The sequence below is a fragment of the Callionymus lyra genome, chromosome 6, assembly GCF_982586985.1.
Source record: "Callionymus lyra chromosome 6, fCalLyr1.hap1.1, whole genome shotgun sequence".
Taxonomy (NCBI): Eukaryota; Metazoa; Chordata; class Actinopteri; order Syngnathiformes; family Callionymidae; genus Callionymus; species Callionymus lyra.
In genome coordinates this window covers 30,775,526-30,793,500 of record NC_141823.1, presented here as the reverse complement: position 1 = coordinate 30,793,500, position 17,975 = coordinate 30,775,526, and the positions used below count along the sequence as shown (strand labels likewise).

At 38.3% G+C, this 17,975-nt stretch overlaps 1 protein-coding gene across 4 annotated transcripts in view; it reads right to left on the bottom strand.

Moving 5' to 3' along the window:
• Nucleotides 1-17,445, bottom strand: part of LOC148078172 (calcium-activated potassium channel subunit alpha-1a-like) — an 85,013-nt gene extending 67,568 nt beyond the window's left edge. Inside the window, exon 1 of one of the 4 annotated variants that reach the window (XM_087792736.1) lies at nt 16,779-17,445. In XM_087792736.1, coding sequence (XP_087648862.1) covers nt 16,779-17,012 — 234 coding nt within the window. In that variant the 5' untranslated portion in view covers nt 17,013-17,445. The remainder of the gene's footprint in view (nt 1-16,778) is intronic. The other 3 variants (XM_087792735.1, XM_087792739.1, XM_087792738.1) reach the window with 3 other exon arrangements.
• Nucleotides 17,446-17,975: the final 530 nt, after the last annotated feature.

The following is a 17,975-nucleotide window of genomic DNA, read 5'->3' as shown; positions in this document are numbered from 1 at the left end:
AAAAAAAGAAAGCAGATGGCGAAATATTTCATGGGTTGTTATCACTTCTTGCCAGTCCCTGATAATGATATCCTGTTTTATTACGAACGCGTTCCAGATCATCATTACCATCAATTTGTCACACTAGTGATTGAACTTCATAATTTATGCAGGAGCATCTGTTTTACAGAATTTCAATCTGGGCTGGCTGAGGATTCAACAGAAGGTTGGAGGAGAGTTTATTTCTTACAATATCCCAAGATGAAGAAAAAGAAAAGCACATTAAAAATAACAGCAAAGGTGAATATTATTAGGTTAAATAATAAAAAAGTGAGATGTGTACGATTTGAAAAAAACAGCTTATGTTTTTATCCGTTTCAGTATTCTCAATTAATTTTTTTTTTTTCAATAAAAAACATATTATTTTATTAGATAAATAAAGAAATTTCCTGGAGCGAGCCTTGTGTTGTTTTATGAGTCACCATGATAATTTGCAAATGTCTTTTCTGCTAGGGTCAAAAAAAAATTACCTTTGCTTAGTTACGGTTTACTTTGGCTTTATAGACCTGAAAGTTGACATTACTTTTGCCCGAATCAATTACTTGAACTAATTGAAAGATACATTGTGTTCAACCTATTATGATCTGTTTTGGTTAAGGCTCCTAAAAAAATCGTTAATTCTCAGGTTTTATCAGACATTTTTTGTTATGAGTCCCTAAGCCCTCTCACTGGACTTCTGGACTTATTTCTTCAGGTTGATAATTTTTTGATTAAAATTCTTTAGATTCTGTTTTTTAAGTGCATACACAGGAATTTACTTTTTTAATCCCCCTTGGTTGAAGCAGATGAAATAAATAAGATTTAATACCCAGAAAAATGAGGTCTAAAATCAATTTGAGAAACACTTTAATCAACACATTAGTTGCTTTCTTCTTCTGTTCTTCCGTTCTTTGATAATTATGGATTTCTGTCGTGTCCTCCATCTTGTGTAAACTCCCTTTGTTGCCATTGATGGAAATTATCATCATATAGTTTTAACAGGCTGTTGAAGCTCTGTGTCTTAAAAAAAATATGCATTTGTGTTAAAAAGGCTGTAATGGGAGCAGCAAAGAAAGAGGTGTGGAGTGAAGTGGTAAAATGGACGTGGGTTTTTTTGATCATGTAAAAAAAGACCCCTCACAGATATAGACCCTCCAGAGTCAAACTCAATTTCAAAAGTCAAATCTTTAAACTAAAAGTGGAACACTGAAACAGCCCTCAAGCCACATGAAGTAAAATATTGATATTATATTTTCTGACTAATGTATGACAAACAGATCCAAGCTAGACCAGACCACGACTGTCAACAAAAAATGTGGATCTTAGACATTGACACGTTGTTTACTCTGTGTTTAGTGTAATTGTTATTTGATTCTAACATGCAGGAGTACATGAGTTTCAGAAAATAAATATTGACATCCAGCGTAAGAAATGAATTAAGCAATGACTTCATCTCCATTTCAGTTAATACATCCAACATTTTTATTCTCATGTATTTAACACTTTAAAATATGATTTTGGTTATATACAAAACTTCATCACAAACACTTATTCAACATCAACCCTCTTAAAATGTCCTGACTTTATTTAATCAAAGTAAACTGAGCAAGATTTTGGAGCTTTTTTTAATGATGTTGCAGCTCTGAAGCAAGTTTCCAAGATCAAATTAGAGATCGATTTAGTAGTTAGAGTGAGTGGGTTGAGGTATAACAGGGTTATTGCTCTGAGCTAAAATATGTTTAGTTTATGCCAAACATTTTATATATTTTGATTTCAAAGTAGAAGTAACATAAAGCAATGGCAAAGTCATGATGATGCACTTCCACATCATGACATGAGTGTGACATTCTGGTCATTTAAAAGTCAAAACAACCATAAACAGTCATAAACAATTTCCCAAAGGAGACCTCCAGAGGGATCAATACAGTTTATCTTATCTTATCTTAAGTCAGACAAAATGTAAATACATGATAGGGATGCTTCAAGAAAGACTCAACTAAAGCTGACACTGCATTGAAAAGTGACTATTACAGTGGTTTTGTCACAAGCTTCTAAAAAACTTCATATTGGTAAGAAGCACCTGCAGGACATTTCCGCCTAACGCACCTCCGGCGGTACCAAGGGGGTAGCTGCACGGTCATCAGCCGGGAGCCACCCTTCATTGTTGTTTCGCTCCGTTATTCCTGGAACATCTCACGTTGGTGGAGGAACGGCAGGGACATCTCCTCGCCGCCCCCTGCAGCTACCTCTAGGAGCCTTGTTTACCCAACTACATGTCCTTTCTTCTCAGCCTCAGCCAGAATCTGGCTCTTTCCACCTCCTCTGCTAAGTCCTTAAATGCCTTCTTTACCTTCGGCCCAGTCACTCCTATGTTCCTCAGAAACATGGATGGACGTTCCCATAAACCCCCTGCAGCCAACCTAAGGGAAGATAATGGTTTCACACTGCCTCTCGACACTCAGCTGCCACATCAGTGTATTTGTCCTTCTTCATTTCAAAAGCTGCTTCCATTCTTCCCTCCAGGAGAGAAATCCTTCAAGGCTGTTGCTCCTAAGCTTTGGAATGATCTTCCTCTCCCTCTGTGTTTGATGGAGTCTACTGACTCCTTTGTGACCCTGGTCTGTGAAAAGCACTTTAGAAATTACTTACTTACTTGCTTAATTACTCCCAATGGACTGTGAGCTCTGCCAGGATCACTGTTTGACTGTCGGGGACCATAGGATGATGTCTGGTCTCAGAGGGGTTGTGGTTATCCTTGGCAGAAACACTGCTGATCAAGGTCCTCTCTGAAGTTCCAGTCACCTCCGGTTGTTAACAGTGATCTTCTCACTCTCTGGGTGATGTTCTGAGCCTCTGCCCTTTGTCCAACAAAATAGATCAGCTTCTGTGCTGTTGCAGGATGGACGTCTGCAAGCTTCCACAGGACCTGGTCATGCGGCCACCTGTACAGACCCTGAGCCAGAGCTGTCTTGCCAATGGACAGGATGGTCTGTAGGCTTGGGTTCAGGAGAGTTAGATGGTGTCGTAGGTGGCCCGAATGAGTAAACTTATGCCTCAACTTGCTTGAGACATCTTCCACTCGCAGACCACTTGATGGTCCTGTCTACCACTTCCCAAGTTGTCCGACGACCTTGCTGCAGCTGGCTGAGCGCTTTGACCTTGTATTGCTCCTCCTCACTCCTGACCACCTCTTCAATCACCAGGTCTTTCCTTTCTAGTATCTTTTTATCCCGGAACTTGAGGGCTATTCCCAACCCCAAGACTCAGTCCTGCCAACAGTTTTTTTTGTGCATCAACCTGCTGATGGCCTGGTCGACAGCCTCCTCAGCCTTCCACTCGCATCCTGCTGGTGCCAGTGCCTTGGTGTTTTTTACAAACAGTTAAGTTGAGTATGTCAGCTCTAACACAAGCTTCACCTTCTCCCATCTGTAGCCCAGGTTCATGGACTTAAGTGGCAGCTGGAGCGTGTTTTTCCCAAACAAGCCTATGTTGGAAAGGCTCCGGGGTAAGCCAATCCACTTGCAAATGAGACTGTTAGCCTTGACGTCCATCGACAGTACTGTAGATGTAGCACTCTCACACACCTTTAACGCTCGATCAGAGGTTGAATTGATAGCATCCGACTTTAAGCTTCCTTGGGCGGTAGCTCTTGTCAATCCTCTCCAGGTTGTTGTTCCATGACAGCGGCAGGCATATAAATGTCAGAAAGATCAGCCTTCCCAAGCTTTGGACAGGTTGTTCAGTACTCTATAAACACAGTTAGATTTGGAAAAAAATGTATTCACCATTTTTCTTGTCTAATAATTTTAATTATAAAGAAACATCCCAGTTTCAATTTGTTAACTTGCTCTGTTTGACTTAAGCCCTAAAACATGATCCATTTGTCAGATTCGAACCTACTGACTCTTTCAAGAAACATCTTAAGACGTTTTTATTTGTTCAGGCTTTTCCTTGATTTTCTGGAACTCCTGTGTTGTTCTCAGTGTTATCTTGACCTTTAAAGTATATACTTTATTGAATATTGTTCTGATTGTTTAAGCGCTTTGTGACCCTGGTCTGGAAAAGCGCTATATAAATACAAATTACTTACTTACTTACTTACTTACTTATGGAAAAGCAACCGCATTTTTCAATTTTATTTAGTGACTCAGCTATTCTGGGTCATAAAATCCATAAATGATTTTCCTTCAATCTCCCAGAGTTGACATATCCAACCCACGGCATTTCTTCATGCTGGATATGAGTCAAAAAGACCCACATAGTCATGAGAGTGTTTTTCAATCATTTTTTGCATTGTAAGTTAAGAAAGTTGTGTTTTTTCATGACAGACAACCACTAAAGAGTTAATACCCATGTTCCTTTTTTTCTTCTTTATTTTTATTTGTAATTCATTTAATTATTAAAACATATTTTATGTCGTTTTATTGTTAAAATATATATTATAGTTCAAATATATACAGTTTTGAAAGCGTATTTCTCTAAAAGGATTCATGTTCTGATAATCCTTATGTGAATCTCATATTCTGATGTCTAAGTGTATGGAAAAATGATGCTGATTCCGGTATTTGTTGAGTTACAACGAGCCCAAAATCACTTTAAAAAGTTTCCTTTTTTTAAAGTTATTCGCTAAAGAGAATAGCTCTCTTCATCTCGCTTCTGACTATAATCCAGATCTTTCATTGGTCAGAGGATGAGTCACTGCCGAAACAGTAAGTAATAAATTGTTTTGTTTACTTAATTATTTCTTTAGCATTGCTTTTTACATGAACAATGGATTGTGGTTGATTAACTACGGTTTTTTGTACGATATAAAACTATGTTTGAGACACATGAGGACACCTTCACTCTCAACTAGGGATGGTGAAAATAAACCAATGATTGATAAGTTAGGCTTTCTGACAACATTATGAGTGGGTTTAACAAAAGCAGCGACACATCTGACCAACCGGGGGTGATCTAATTAAAGAGTGACCTCAGTGATGCATTATCTCCATTCTCAAATGAAACATGATTCGAGTGACGAAGTGTTTTGTGGGATTATTTCAATTCATATAATGACCTTGGTAATTGTGCGAGGCAACAACTGCACTTCAATAAGAACATTTTCACATACGAATGACGTTCATGCTTCATGAATCACCCTTTCCGTCTCAACCTACGGTCACAAAACTGTTTGGAAAGGAAAGTTACAACGGCTGATGGGCTGAGAAAATGACAAGGTATATGCAGTCCGATGAATATATTTTATGCCTACAAATATATCAAAATAATGTAGATAATATATATGTTAGATCAACCGTTAGAGACCCTAAATAACATTGAGTTGACAACCTATAAATATACATGTACACTCGTGCTGGTGTTGTCAGCATAAACTGCAGTACTGGCCAAGTCATACATTTTTTATTCACTCTTTGACCTGTTGAGGTCGTCGTTCTCAAATGACTAATCACTTACATCATTTTTATCAAACTACTTCTCAAGTAACTTGAGAGTTAAATCCGACATGTGGATCCCCTGGAGAAATAATGTCTTTAAAAGAGCTCTATGCGATTTTAGTCGAGCGACGCCAGTGGACTAAAGTGGTAGTGTTTAGCCCGACTGGAGACCACATTTCCCATGAGCACTCGGTAAACGTCTCAAAAGTTGCCATGTGCCGGTTTATAGCAGTTGGACGACTTTTCTGTTTCCATGCTTCCATTGACTGGATGAAGGATGGATACCGATGAGGTAATGAATCAGATTGTGGATAATGAAATATGAAATGCTAATGACGGCTCTGTTAATAACATAACTTTAACTTTGTTTTTGTACTGTAATTCGCCCCCAACACCACCACACCACAACCAGCGCGATATGTAGCATGTTCACACCATCCCCAAGTACTTTTGTGAAAATAAAAATCACACAAAACACCTCAAGTCACGGTATATGAGTCATTCAACTTGTTTTAAGTTGATGTGTCATCACAAGTTTAGTACAAAAATTAAAAACTACCCAGAGCAGAGCTTTACCTTTTAAAGCTGCTTAAATATTACTAGCTTCAAATGAATAATTATTTATTGGCAAAAAAAAATTTTAAAAACTGATTATGAAAAAATGTAAAAATTATAAATTCAGATCAGATTTCTATTCAGTCTTTTAAATATGAGCCATATCTAGCTACTTTGAGTTGAGAGTGATACCCTGGAAAACACCACAGATTACTGTCAGCATATCACTTTGTGCAGCTCAGTGTGTGTGTGTGTGTGTGTGTGTGTGTGTGTGTGTGTGTGTGTGTGTGTGTGTGTGTGTGTGTGGGTGTGGGTGTGTGTGTGTATGTAATTTATCCTCTATCTCGCTTAAGAACAAACTAAACTTTCAAGTACATTCACTCAACTTTGTAATAAACACAACACAAAGAGGGTGACGACATGTCCTGAAAAGCCTTGCAGCAGTTGTAAAATGTTGTTTCTATCTGTCTTTTTAATCTAATGCTTATTAGAAAGTGAGTTTGAAGGCCAGAACTGAGAAGCTTACAATCTTTGTGGATTTAACAATGGAGCTTAAAAACACAGCGCTGTATGGAGAGCATAGGTTATATTTCATTAATACTTGTTATTTAGGTATATTTTTCTTGATATGAATTTATTAATGAATGACATTTCAATTCACTTCTTAAATATGTCATACACTTTTTGCACAATTAGGTGAATTAAGTGATAACATACCAAGATATATATACTTGAATACTTATTGGATTTATTATTAAGTAACTTCTTCTATTCAGGCAAATTGTAAATGAATTCTTTAGTAGGAGCTTTGAAGTAAAACATTACACCTCTCAACAATGTCTGGGAGGCCGTGGTTGCAGCTGCAGGATACGTTTATTCAGAACAGATCAACAAACTGACAGACTCTGTGAATAGAACGCTTTTGAATGTTGTATTAGTCACTATTTCTTTAATCAATTCTGAGTTTGTTTATAATTATCTTCTTTAAAGAAATTAAAATAAAAAAGTGAGATGTTTTTCATTTAGTTCCGTTGTAATTCTTCACACTTTGAGGGTTTTGTAACATTTTGGATTGACCTCTGTAGCTAAATTCCAAAGTGAATCCTCCAAAATACAACTCACTAATCATTTTGCACACAGTGTAGTGATTCAACATACGTGTCCAGGAGAAAATCTGTAGTGAAGGGAGCGATAAAATCATTCAATTGACCTTTGACACCAAGCTCTAAGATATGCAGTCTGAGTAAAATGGGGACAGAAGAGGTGACCACTTTAGTTCAAGATCAAGTATTTTATTCGTCAAATATACTATATGCACGACATACAGCACAGATGAAATGGCCAGTAAAAAATAAATAAATAAATGAACTTCGATTAGTAGAAAGGACATAAAATAAACAGTCAAGAAGACATAAAATAAACTATTAACAAGACTTGTATTAAACCGAATATTAACACAATTAAGGCCCTTATTGTTTGCAAGATTGAATGAAAATAGGATTTATGCATAATTGTATATTTAAATGTTTTATTTCATATGCAATGTTAATAAAGAGGCATCAGAAATACACAGGACATGAAAATCATAAAACTTGGTCAGTCTGAAAAATGTTTTTATGTTGTTGTCGTCCTCACGTGAATACTCACATAGACAACAGAAATTATATTAATTGTAAATGAAGATGAGAGAAGTATTTTACTGCCTTTAAATTGAAAGTGTAGGATTGAGTATTAAGACAGAAATCAAGGGAGGCAGCAGGAAGCAGAGAAGTGTGTATAATTACTGTGACTCGTCCCATTGACGATCGCTGCCAGCTTCTAAATTTAGTTCTCACTATCTTGCCCGACGCTCCTGACACCAGGAACCATTGATCAACCGGAGGAGCAAGATCATCATGAAGGAGGAATGGAGGAAAGTAAATTATGGACGCACACGTGACTGAGGCTTCCATGTTTAATACACTGAAATATTCTCTGTGAAGGTAAAAGGACCTGATGTTCTGTGATCGTGATGAGGAGTTGATGAAGAAAGCTCTAATCTGTTCTTCTGATAATGGAGAGAATCTGTCAGGATATGAAAATAAATGTCTCTTCTCACACCTTCACCACGACAAGATTGAAAAAAACAGACTTGCAAGAAAAGGTATAAATAAATCTGTATGTCAGTGTGGTCAGTGTGAAGTCGTTGGCTTATCTTAAAATCGAATAAATGCTATAGATCAGGGATGTCAAAGTCAAACACACCGAGGGCCAAAAAAACAAATTTGCTACAAGCCGAGGGCCGGACTGGTTCAATGTTTATTAAAACATATCGAAATGATTGCACATAGCCTATTGAACCAAGACCTAACACAGTGTACATTATTTAATGATTAAATGAATATGGCAATATTTTGTTATGGCTCTGTCAGTAACTTCAAGGGAAAACATTTTCAACAGCCAAACAGCAAAAAATTAAATTGTTTTTAAAAACAAAATGTGTTTCTTAATATCAAGATAAATGCATAAATAAAAGTGCATGCATTATAAACTGAAAATGTATTATTGTGCTGCTCTATGATCTACCGATCACTGCTTTCAAATAGTAAAATTAAAAAAATTAATCAAATCAGTTGTATTCTTTCTCATGGCTCTTATCTGCAATTTTCCCTGAGTCCATTCAACTGAAAAATAAATATAAATAAAATACAAAAATTTATGGCACACAGACAAAACAATACTTCCTTAAAAGAAAAGTTTTGTAGAAACAAATGTAAACATGTAACTGAATTAAAAAACCGAAAATACGTTACTGCTCTGTGATGCTCACTTGTCTGAGGCTGAGCCTGATACTTGGAGGTGTCTCATCTTTTGTACAAGACCATCAATGTTCGGGGTTAGGCTCTTAGCTGAGGAAATCCTCAGGAGTGAAGGTGATTATCAGTAAGACGACTCCTCTGTGATGTTTTGTTTAGCTTCATCAAAGAGCTCATATTTTTCCTTCAGTGTGTCATTGCACTGGAGCTCAATCAACTCCATTTGTAGATTTGGTGGTGCGCTTTCTACATCAACTGCAAAAGGATTGCTGAGCAGTTCAAACCTGCTTTTTTGGGCTTCAAAGTCAGCAAATCGGCGTCGGAAGTCGGCGGCAAGTATGCTGAGTTTATCGGCAAACTGTGCACACGGGAACACAGCGGTAGAGAGCTTCTCTTTCATGGTCTGGCAGCTGGAAAAGTGGCTTAAGTTTTCTTTCCGCATCTGCGTCTCCCACAGACTCAGCTTGGTTTTAAAGGCCTTCACTGTACTGTACATATCATAGATGACACGTCCCCGTCCCTGCAGCTGCAGATTCATCACATTCAGATGGCTCATGATGTCTCAGAGAAATGCCATTTCACACAGGAAAGTTTCATCTCGGAGCTCTGTTGTGTCTTTCCCCTTGCTTTCTATGAACAGACAGATCTCCTCACGCAGCTCAAAACATCTTTGAAGCACCTTTCCCCGGCTTAGCCATCGCACCTCTGTGTGATACGGCAAGTCACCATACTCTGTATCTAACTCCTCCAGAAATGCCTTGAACTGGCGGTGATTTAAACCTTTGGCTCTGATGAAGTTAACTGCTCGCGTTATGGTGCTCATTACATGCTCCATTTTCAAGGCTTTGCCACACAACGACTCCTGGTGTATGATGCAGTGATACGCTGTTAGCTCATCTGTGAAGTTTTCCTCCCTTATCCTCTCCCGCATCCTTGCCACCAAACCACTCCTGTGCCCACACATTGCGGGTGCTCCGTCTGTGGTTAATCCCACGAGTTTTTCCCAAGGCAGCCCCATCTCATTTACACATCTGGATACCTCTTCATACAGATCTTGTCCTGTAGTTGTGCCATGCATAGGACGTAATGCCAAAAACTCTTCTGTTATGCTCAGACTGGAGTCTATTCCACGGACAAAAATTGACAACTGGGCAATGTCTGATGTGTCCGTGCTCTCATCCACAGCAAGAGAATATGCGATGAAATCTTTTCCCTTTCTCACAAGCTTTTCTTTTATGTTGGTGGAAAGCTGGTCTACGCGCTCAGCAACGGTATTTCTGCTCAGGCTCACGTTTGTGAATAGTTGTCTTTTGTCTGGGCACACTGCGTCACAGACTTCAAGCATACAGTTTTTGATAAACTCTCCTTCTGCAAAGGGCCGGGCTGATGTTGCGACCTCTTTGTCCACAATAAAGCTAGCCTTGACAGCAGCCTCACTTTGTGATTTAGCATATGTGAACATAGCCTGTCTGGACTTAAGGCCTCGTCTTAATTCTTCCACCTTCTGTAGCTTTTGTTCATATTCCATATTCTTGTCTTTGACTGTGTGTTTCTTAGACGTTTGATAGTGCCTTCTTAAATTGAATTCTTTCATTACAGCCACACTTTCTCCACACAGAAGACACACAGGTTTGCCTTTTACCTCCGTAAACATGTACTCTGCCTCCCACCTGTCCTGAAACCCCCTGTTCTCAGCGTCCACCTTCCGTTTAGCCATTTTTGAGGAGGGGGGTATCAGAAAGTTGACCTCTGCTCTGACTACTGATGAATAATGAAGCCGCTTGTGCGCGCTGCAGTGACTTCGCGGGCTACCATTGCATTGTGGGAAATGTAGTGTTGGTGCGTGCAAAACACCAGTGGACGGCTGTGGCCTGCGGGCCGGTTCTAATAGTAATTAAATATCACCCAGGGGGCCATAGATAATCAATTAGCCAGATCTGGCCCGCGGGCCTTGACTTTGACATATGTGATATAGATGATGTAAAAAAAAAAAAAAACTTTAAAGACCTTTAAAAGCATGTAAGAGCCTCTTCTGTACGTTTTTCTGTCAAATTTCTGTTTTTCTGGGGGGTCTATTGGCAAGAATCTGGCAATATGCTACTATCACGATACAGGGGCACCGATACAATGAATTTTGATACTATAGGAGCACGGATATATTTGTAGTATTGTCGAGTACTTGACTCTGGTGTTGCAGAATTTACACACCACATGACTCTTGACAAAACCTGCCCCAAAAGAAAATCTGCTTTAAAAGCTCCTGGAGTCGACTGAATCCTCTTGTCCTCAGTCGTCCAGGAGATCTCGCAAGATTTAGCTGCAGAAGATGTAATGGCCGCTGCCATCTTGCAACATAAAATTGAATAAACATCGTTAATATTTGCTCGTTAATGGTGAATATAAAACTGAGAAATTTGTTTTATATCCAGTCTATTAAAATATGAACCATTAAATTACTGTGTTAAAACTAAAATATTATTTTGGAGCCAAAGAATAATACAAAAATAAAAAATAATGGATACAATGCATTTGAATATCTACGTATATACATACAGTATTTTGAAAAAGAACATTGCTATATATCAGGTTATCAATGGTTTCCCACACCCCTATTTATATATAAACATATAATCTAAACTTAGTAGCGTTCAAGGACTTTAATGTTAGAGTGCCGCTGTGGCCGTTTCCTCATGTTGCTTCGAGAGCCTTCAATCCTGTTTTCAGAACTGCTGTCAGAGTTCCAAAATAAAGCTTTGATTACGTGTCTCTCCAAACTGTCCTGTCGCAAACCCTCAACTCTAAAACTACAGAAGTGGTACAGGACAAACGGTGGCTGCTAACAGGTGTCGAGGATCCTCGGGTAGCTTTGCTTCTGCACAATAACGTGAGACAAAGTGACACAGAGCCCAGACTGGCTCCAGAGAAGCTGGACAGACGTGGACAGAATCGATGCTGCGGCTGCTGCTATAATCCAATCATGCAGACCAGAGGAGGTGCAGCGGCAGTCAACAGAAATAGCAGAGGGATCACGCTGAAGTGACAATGTCGGAAAATAAAATAGATACCTGTTAAGAGCTTCTTTAACAGTATCACAGGGAGCAGTGCTTGTGGGGAAAGAGTTCATGCATAAATAAAGAAATATTGACTAGAGATGTATTAAAATATGAAACATTAGACATGTGCTAATGTACCTAACAAAGAAGTAACTGCATGTCAGAAAAATGAATGAAGGAAAAATATAAGCTTTATGATAAGAACCAGCATGAACTTAGCGTTTAAGGTCTTTTTAAATCTACATTGTTGACTGAAAATTCCTGGTGTCAACGTCTACGGAGCCCCAAATATTACATGGTAAAAATTGTGGCCATAAAATACTTTGTAAGGGCAACTCATGTGGAAACCCAACTTTCCTGACTCACTCACAAGTTTTCCTCTCCAAGATGCAGTAGGTCCCTCATCATGATGATGTTTTGAACTTATTAAGTTAAGTTTCCCCTCGTCTCAAATCTCAGCGAATGAGAGGTTACAAGAGCAGACCCCATTACGATGTAATAATCGTCTTCACTCCTCCCCCAGCCAGCTGTAACCACGCTCCGCTTGGAGGTGGAGACTTCCTGGATTAATGACGCTGCGTGACAAACCTTGATGTTTGATTTATCACAGCATAGTGGGCGCAGTTATGGTAAACAAGACTTTAGCTGGAGAGAAACAAAACGTTTTCAGTGGGTGGGGCTCAAGTAAGTAAGTAAGTAATTTGTATTTATGTAGCGCTTTTCCAGACCAAGGTTACAAAGCACTTAAACAATCAAAACAATACTCACTCAAATATATACTTTAAAGGTCAAGATAATATTCTAATGTGAATATTTTAATGAAAAGAGAGTTTTGGACAAACAGACACATTCTGATGAGTACATGATCCAAGAACTATTTAAGAGACACTTAAACATATTTGTTGCCCCTTAAGTCCAATGTATTTCTTACAATTAACATCCAATTTCAAAGTGAATCCTGCGAATTACAACCAACTAATAATTGCAACACAGTGTAGTGATTCAACATACGTGTCCAGGAGAAAATCTGTAGTGAAGGGAGCGTTAAAATCATTCAGTTGACCTTTGACACCAAGCTCTGAGAGTTTCCGATATATATCGTAAGAGAGGCGTTAAAGAACTTAATATATTTCATGACCACAAATTATTATTTTTTTACCAGGTCAAGGGAACAGTTACTTTGGAATAAATGATTGGTTAAATAAATAAAGGGCCGTAATGAAGGACTTCATGATGTGCGGGGAGAACTAACCGGACCTGGCCGCGGACGCGGCTTCCTGCTTCCTGCTTCCTGCCCGACTGATAATGATGAGACATCCATCACAACTACAGCAGCAGCAACATTGATCACCATCATCACAGTCTGGATTACAGCCAGACACAGAAGATCAAGCAGTGAACGCCTCACGGAGGAGATGATCCTGTGTAATGAGAGGAGGAGGAGGAGGAGGAGGAGGAGGTGGGAAATGTTCCTCCTCCAACATCTCTAGACAACTGCCACCACCCAGATCCACTCAAGCCTTTAGTTTGCTAGTTGCTTAGCAACAAAAGTAGTGATTTTTTTTTATACATCCCAGACTACATCAGACCACCTGAATCTGCATTTCTCACTCTGCAGATCTGAATATGGCTGAAGCCCTGGACACAGAGAAGACCAGCAGGAACAGAGCAACAGGTGGAGCAACTTTCAGCTCAGTCCTGCTGTGATGTGACGACAGCATCGGTCGTGATGACAAACCAAACACATCTTTACTTCATTTGCAGACTCAGCTTCGAAAGGTCAGGAGTGATACAAATACTTCATCTCCAGATGGACTAGATTCAAAATCTGTGTGATTATTGAGTTTCCTGAATCAGAATTCACTTCCAGCACCAACATAGTGCACATGTATCACTCAATTTATGAAAGTATGAATCAGGCTTTTACTGGACCAGGTGCATTCAAAGAGTTTCTAGAAACAATGCTCCCAAAAAAAAGTTACATTTAGGTCTTGCTTTAATTTAATCATATTTTTAACATTAAAAACTTTTGGAAACTCCTGCTCATAGAGAATGAAATATCAAAATGATGGAAAATGTTATTTTGTATATGTCTGCTGGGCAAATGACAAAAGTAAAATAACTGCTTTAGTCATTAGAGTGAAATGTCTTAAATCTCAAATTTCATATGATGCTAATAATAAGAAAATATATTTAGTTTTAACGAACATATTGAGTTGGTTGTCCTCACTAACAAAGGTCCACATATTGTTCTCCATGAACACACTAAGATGTGTGTCAATGTTAGTGAGAAAACACAACATTTTGCCTCTTTGAATAAACCATGGTCTCGATTTATTACTTTTTCATCTTCATCTAAAATGTGTTTTAGAAGGAACAATCTTGTTTGTTGGTACAATTCTGTATCGCAATCTTTGAACGGTTGTCTTATCTGTAGATTTTTGAATCACCAGAAGGCAACAGTTATTTTTGATATTACTTCTTAGGACACACGTCATCAAATGTGTCACGCTTTGAATGGGTGTTAGTTTTTTATGTTTTAGTGACACAGTTCAACCATTAGTTGAGAATGTTATCACAAATACAGTATAAAACTATCATATGACCTTTTGACAAACTATTATTTGACTTAAATGTGACCTCTATGAGTTGTTCTTGGAATCTTAAAACAGTTATACACATTTTGTCAGAGTAAGATTTTCTAATTTTTCTAATCTTGTAAATTGTGTTGTTTTTAATTATTTCTTAAAGGTGTGTGTGTGGTTATAATTCCAATTGTCGGTCAATGTTTTCCAAGACACTCTTATTGTTTTACAACAACATATCAATATATTCATATATATCATTCATATATATATATATATATATATATATATATATATATATGAATGAGCCACAATAATTCTATATATATAGATGGATGAATAAGCAACAATAATTCTCGATGTATATATGAATGAGCAACAATAATTCTAGATATATAGATGGATGAAGTGTCTTGTCAAGTATCTGAACATAATAAATATGACTGTATAAAGATTGTATTTAAGTATAATTCATGCTGTCAGTGTGAAGATATCATTATTATTATTGCCAACTGTATACTCTGCTTTGATCAGTTAACATTATTTATTTTATATATTCAGTTCTTAATCCATATCTTTTAAAAAGTTAACCTTGGCAACTGTTCAGAGATGGACATGACCAACAAGTGTCACTTGAATGTTGACTTTTTTACGTTTAATGTATTTTAAATTCACAGTTTCACTGTGATTACCTTGATCTATATGAAGAAGGATGATGTTAAACACTGTAACTAAACTAACACTGTTATTACGTTGATCTATATGAAGAATGATTATGTTAAACACTGTTACTAAAGTAACACTGGGATTAAGTTGATCTATATGAACAAGGATGATGTTAAACACTGTAACTAAACTAACACTGTTATTACGTTGATCTATATGAAGAATGATTATGTTAAACACTGTTACTAAAGTAACACTGGGATTAAGTTGATCCATATGAAGAAGGATGATGTTAAACACTGTAACTAAAGTAACACTGGGATTAAGTTGATCTATATGAAGAATGATTATGTTAAACACTGTAACTAAAGTAACACTGGGATTAAGTTGATCTATATGAAGAAGGATGATGTTAAACACTGTAACTAAACTAACACTGTTATTACGTTGATCTATATGAAGAATGATTATGTTAAACACTGTTACTAAAGTAACACTGGGATTAAGTTGATCCATATGAAGAAGGATGATGTTAAACACTGTAACTAAAGTAACACTGGGATTAAGTTGATCTATATGAAAAATGATTATGTTAAACACTGTAACTAAAGTAACACTGGGATTAAGTTGATCTATATGAAGAAGGATGATGTTAAACACTGTCACTAAAGTAACACTGGGATTAAGTTGATCTATATGAAGAAGGATGATGTTAAACACTGTCACTAAAGTAACACTGGGATTAAGTTGATCTATATGAAGAAGGATGATGTTAAACACTGTAACTAAAGTAACACTGGGATTAAGTTGATCTATATGAAGAAGGATGATGTTAAACACTGTAACTAAAGTAACACTGGGATTAAGTTGATCTATATGAAGAATGATTATGTTAAACACTGTTACTAAAGTAACACTGGGATCAAGTTGATCTATATGAAGAATGATGATGTTAAACACTGTCACTAAAGTAACACTGGGATTAAGTTGATCTATATGAAGAAGGATGATATTAAACCTTGTCACTAAAGTAACACTGGGATTAAGTTGATCTATGTGAAGAAGGATGATGTTAAACACTGTAACTAAAGTAACACTGGGATTAAGTTGATCTATATGAAGAAGGATGATGTTAAACACTAACTAAAGTAACACTGGGATTAAGTTGATCTATATGAAGAAGGATGATGTTAAACACTGTAACTAAAGTAACACTGGGATTAAGTTGATCTATATGAAGAAGGATGATGTTAAACACTGTAACTAAAGTAACACTGGGATTAAATTGATCTATATGAAGAATGATTATGTTAAACACTGTAACTAAAGTAACACTGGGATTAAGTTGATCTATATGAAGAATGATTATGTTAAACACTGTAACTAAAGTAACACTGGGATTAAATTGATCTATATGAAGAAGGATGATGTTAAACACTGTAACTAAAGTAACACTGGGATTAAGTTGATCTATATGAAGAAGGATGATGTTAAACACTGTTACTAAAGTAACACTGGGATTAAGTTGATCTATATGAAGAAGGATGATATTAAACATTGTCACTAAAGTAACACTGGGATTAAGTTGATCTATATGAAGAATGATTATGTTAAAGTAACACTGGGATTTGAAAAGTTTTTGCTTCTGCTTCAGAGATCTTCACGCACCTTTTTCTTGGAGTTGCAGTGGCAGCACACGGTCCACATGTAGCGCAGGGTCCTCCACAGCAGGATGATGAAGAGACCCCCGAAGAAAGTGACCATGGAGGAGGCGAGGAAAGCCCACCACATCCTCTGACTGTTGCTGTCGCACGGCACATCTGGAGAGAAGGGGATGATCATGCTCATCTTGGAGATGTGGATCGAGGGATCCGGGTTGAATCGCTCCCGGTTCTTAGGCATCCTGGGTTCTGGTGTCTCCACCAGCAGCAGCAACAGAGACCCCCCCACGGGGAGAGAGAGGGAGAAAAGTCAGAATCGAGACTTTGGTTCAGGCCGTGGTTGGAGCTCCAGGCAGAGCCACCTGACGCCTCAGCGGCTCGGCCATGTTCGGTCCACCAGAACCTCAGCTCACTCCCAGAGAGTGCGAGAGAACACAAGCAACTCTTAGAGATCCATGTCCGTCCAGCGACGAGAAGTCTCTCGGTCAGAACATCTCGATCTCAACTCCTGATGGACATACAAGTCGTGGATTCTTCTGCGAGTTGAGCGAGGAAGATGAAGATGATGAAGATGATGATGATGGTGGTGATGATGTGTGGTTAGATAACGCTTCTTCTCCCACTCCTCCACCTTGTTGGATGCTCAGTCCTCCATCACGTCCGCCACTTCCACGCTGACAGTTCCTCTGGACTCGGTCCTTCGCACACGCAACAGGGGCGAGTGACGGCAGGTTCGTCCGCTGGAAGATGGAGCCGCAGATTTACAGGTAGCAGGCGGGGGAGGGCGAGGGAGGGAGGAGGGAGGGAGGAGGGGCGTATCAGTCCCGCTTATCTACTGTCACGCTTCAGCCGTCATCCTTCGAGTGGAGCTGTCAGTCATCCGCTCAGAGAGTCAGGAGATGCGACATAAACTACACGTCAAGAGCAGTAACTGAAACTGGACACTTTTACCAATTATGTGGGGGAAAATAACTCTCCAAATGCAGTATTTTTCTCACATTTTTGCAACAAGTAAATAGTGAAAACTCGTGTCAGAAGGAACATCTTTCAGTCAATAAAGTGCTCCACCCGTTTCTTCAAACCGTCGCACCTGTGCTGCCCCCTGGTGGACGATTATGTGAACAACAACCCGGAAGCTGCGTTGAGTGCTCCCTGTGGTGGAGCTGAACCGTTACCTCAATGACAAGAAGATAGCTGCAGGAAT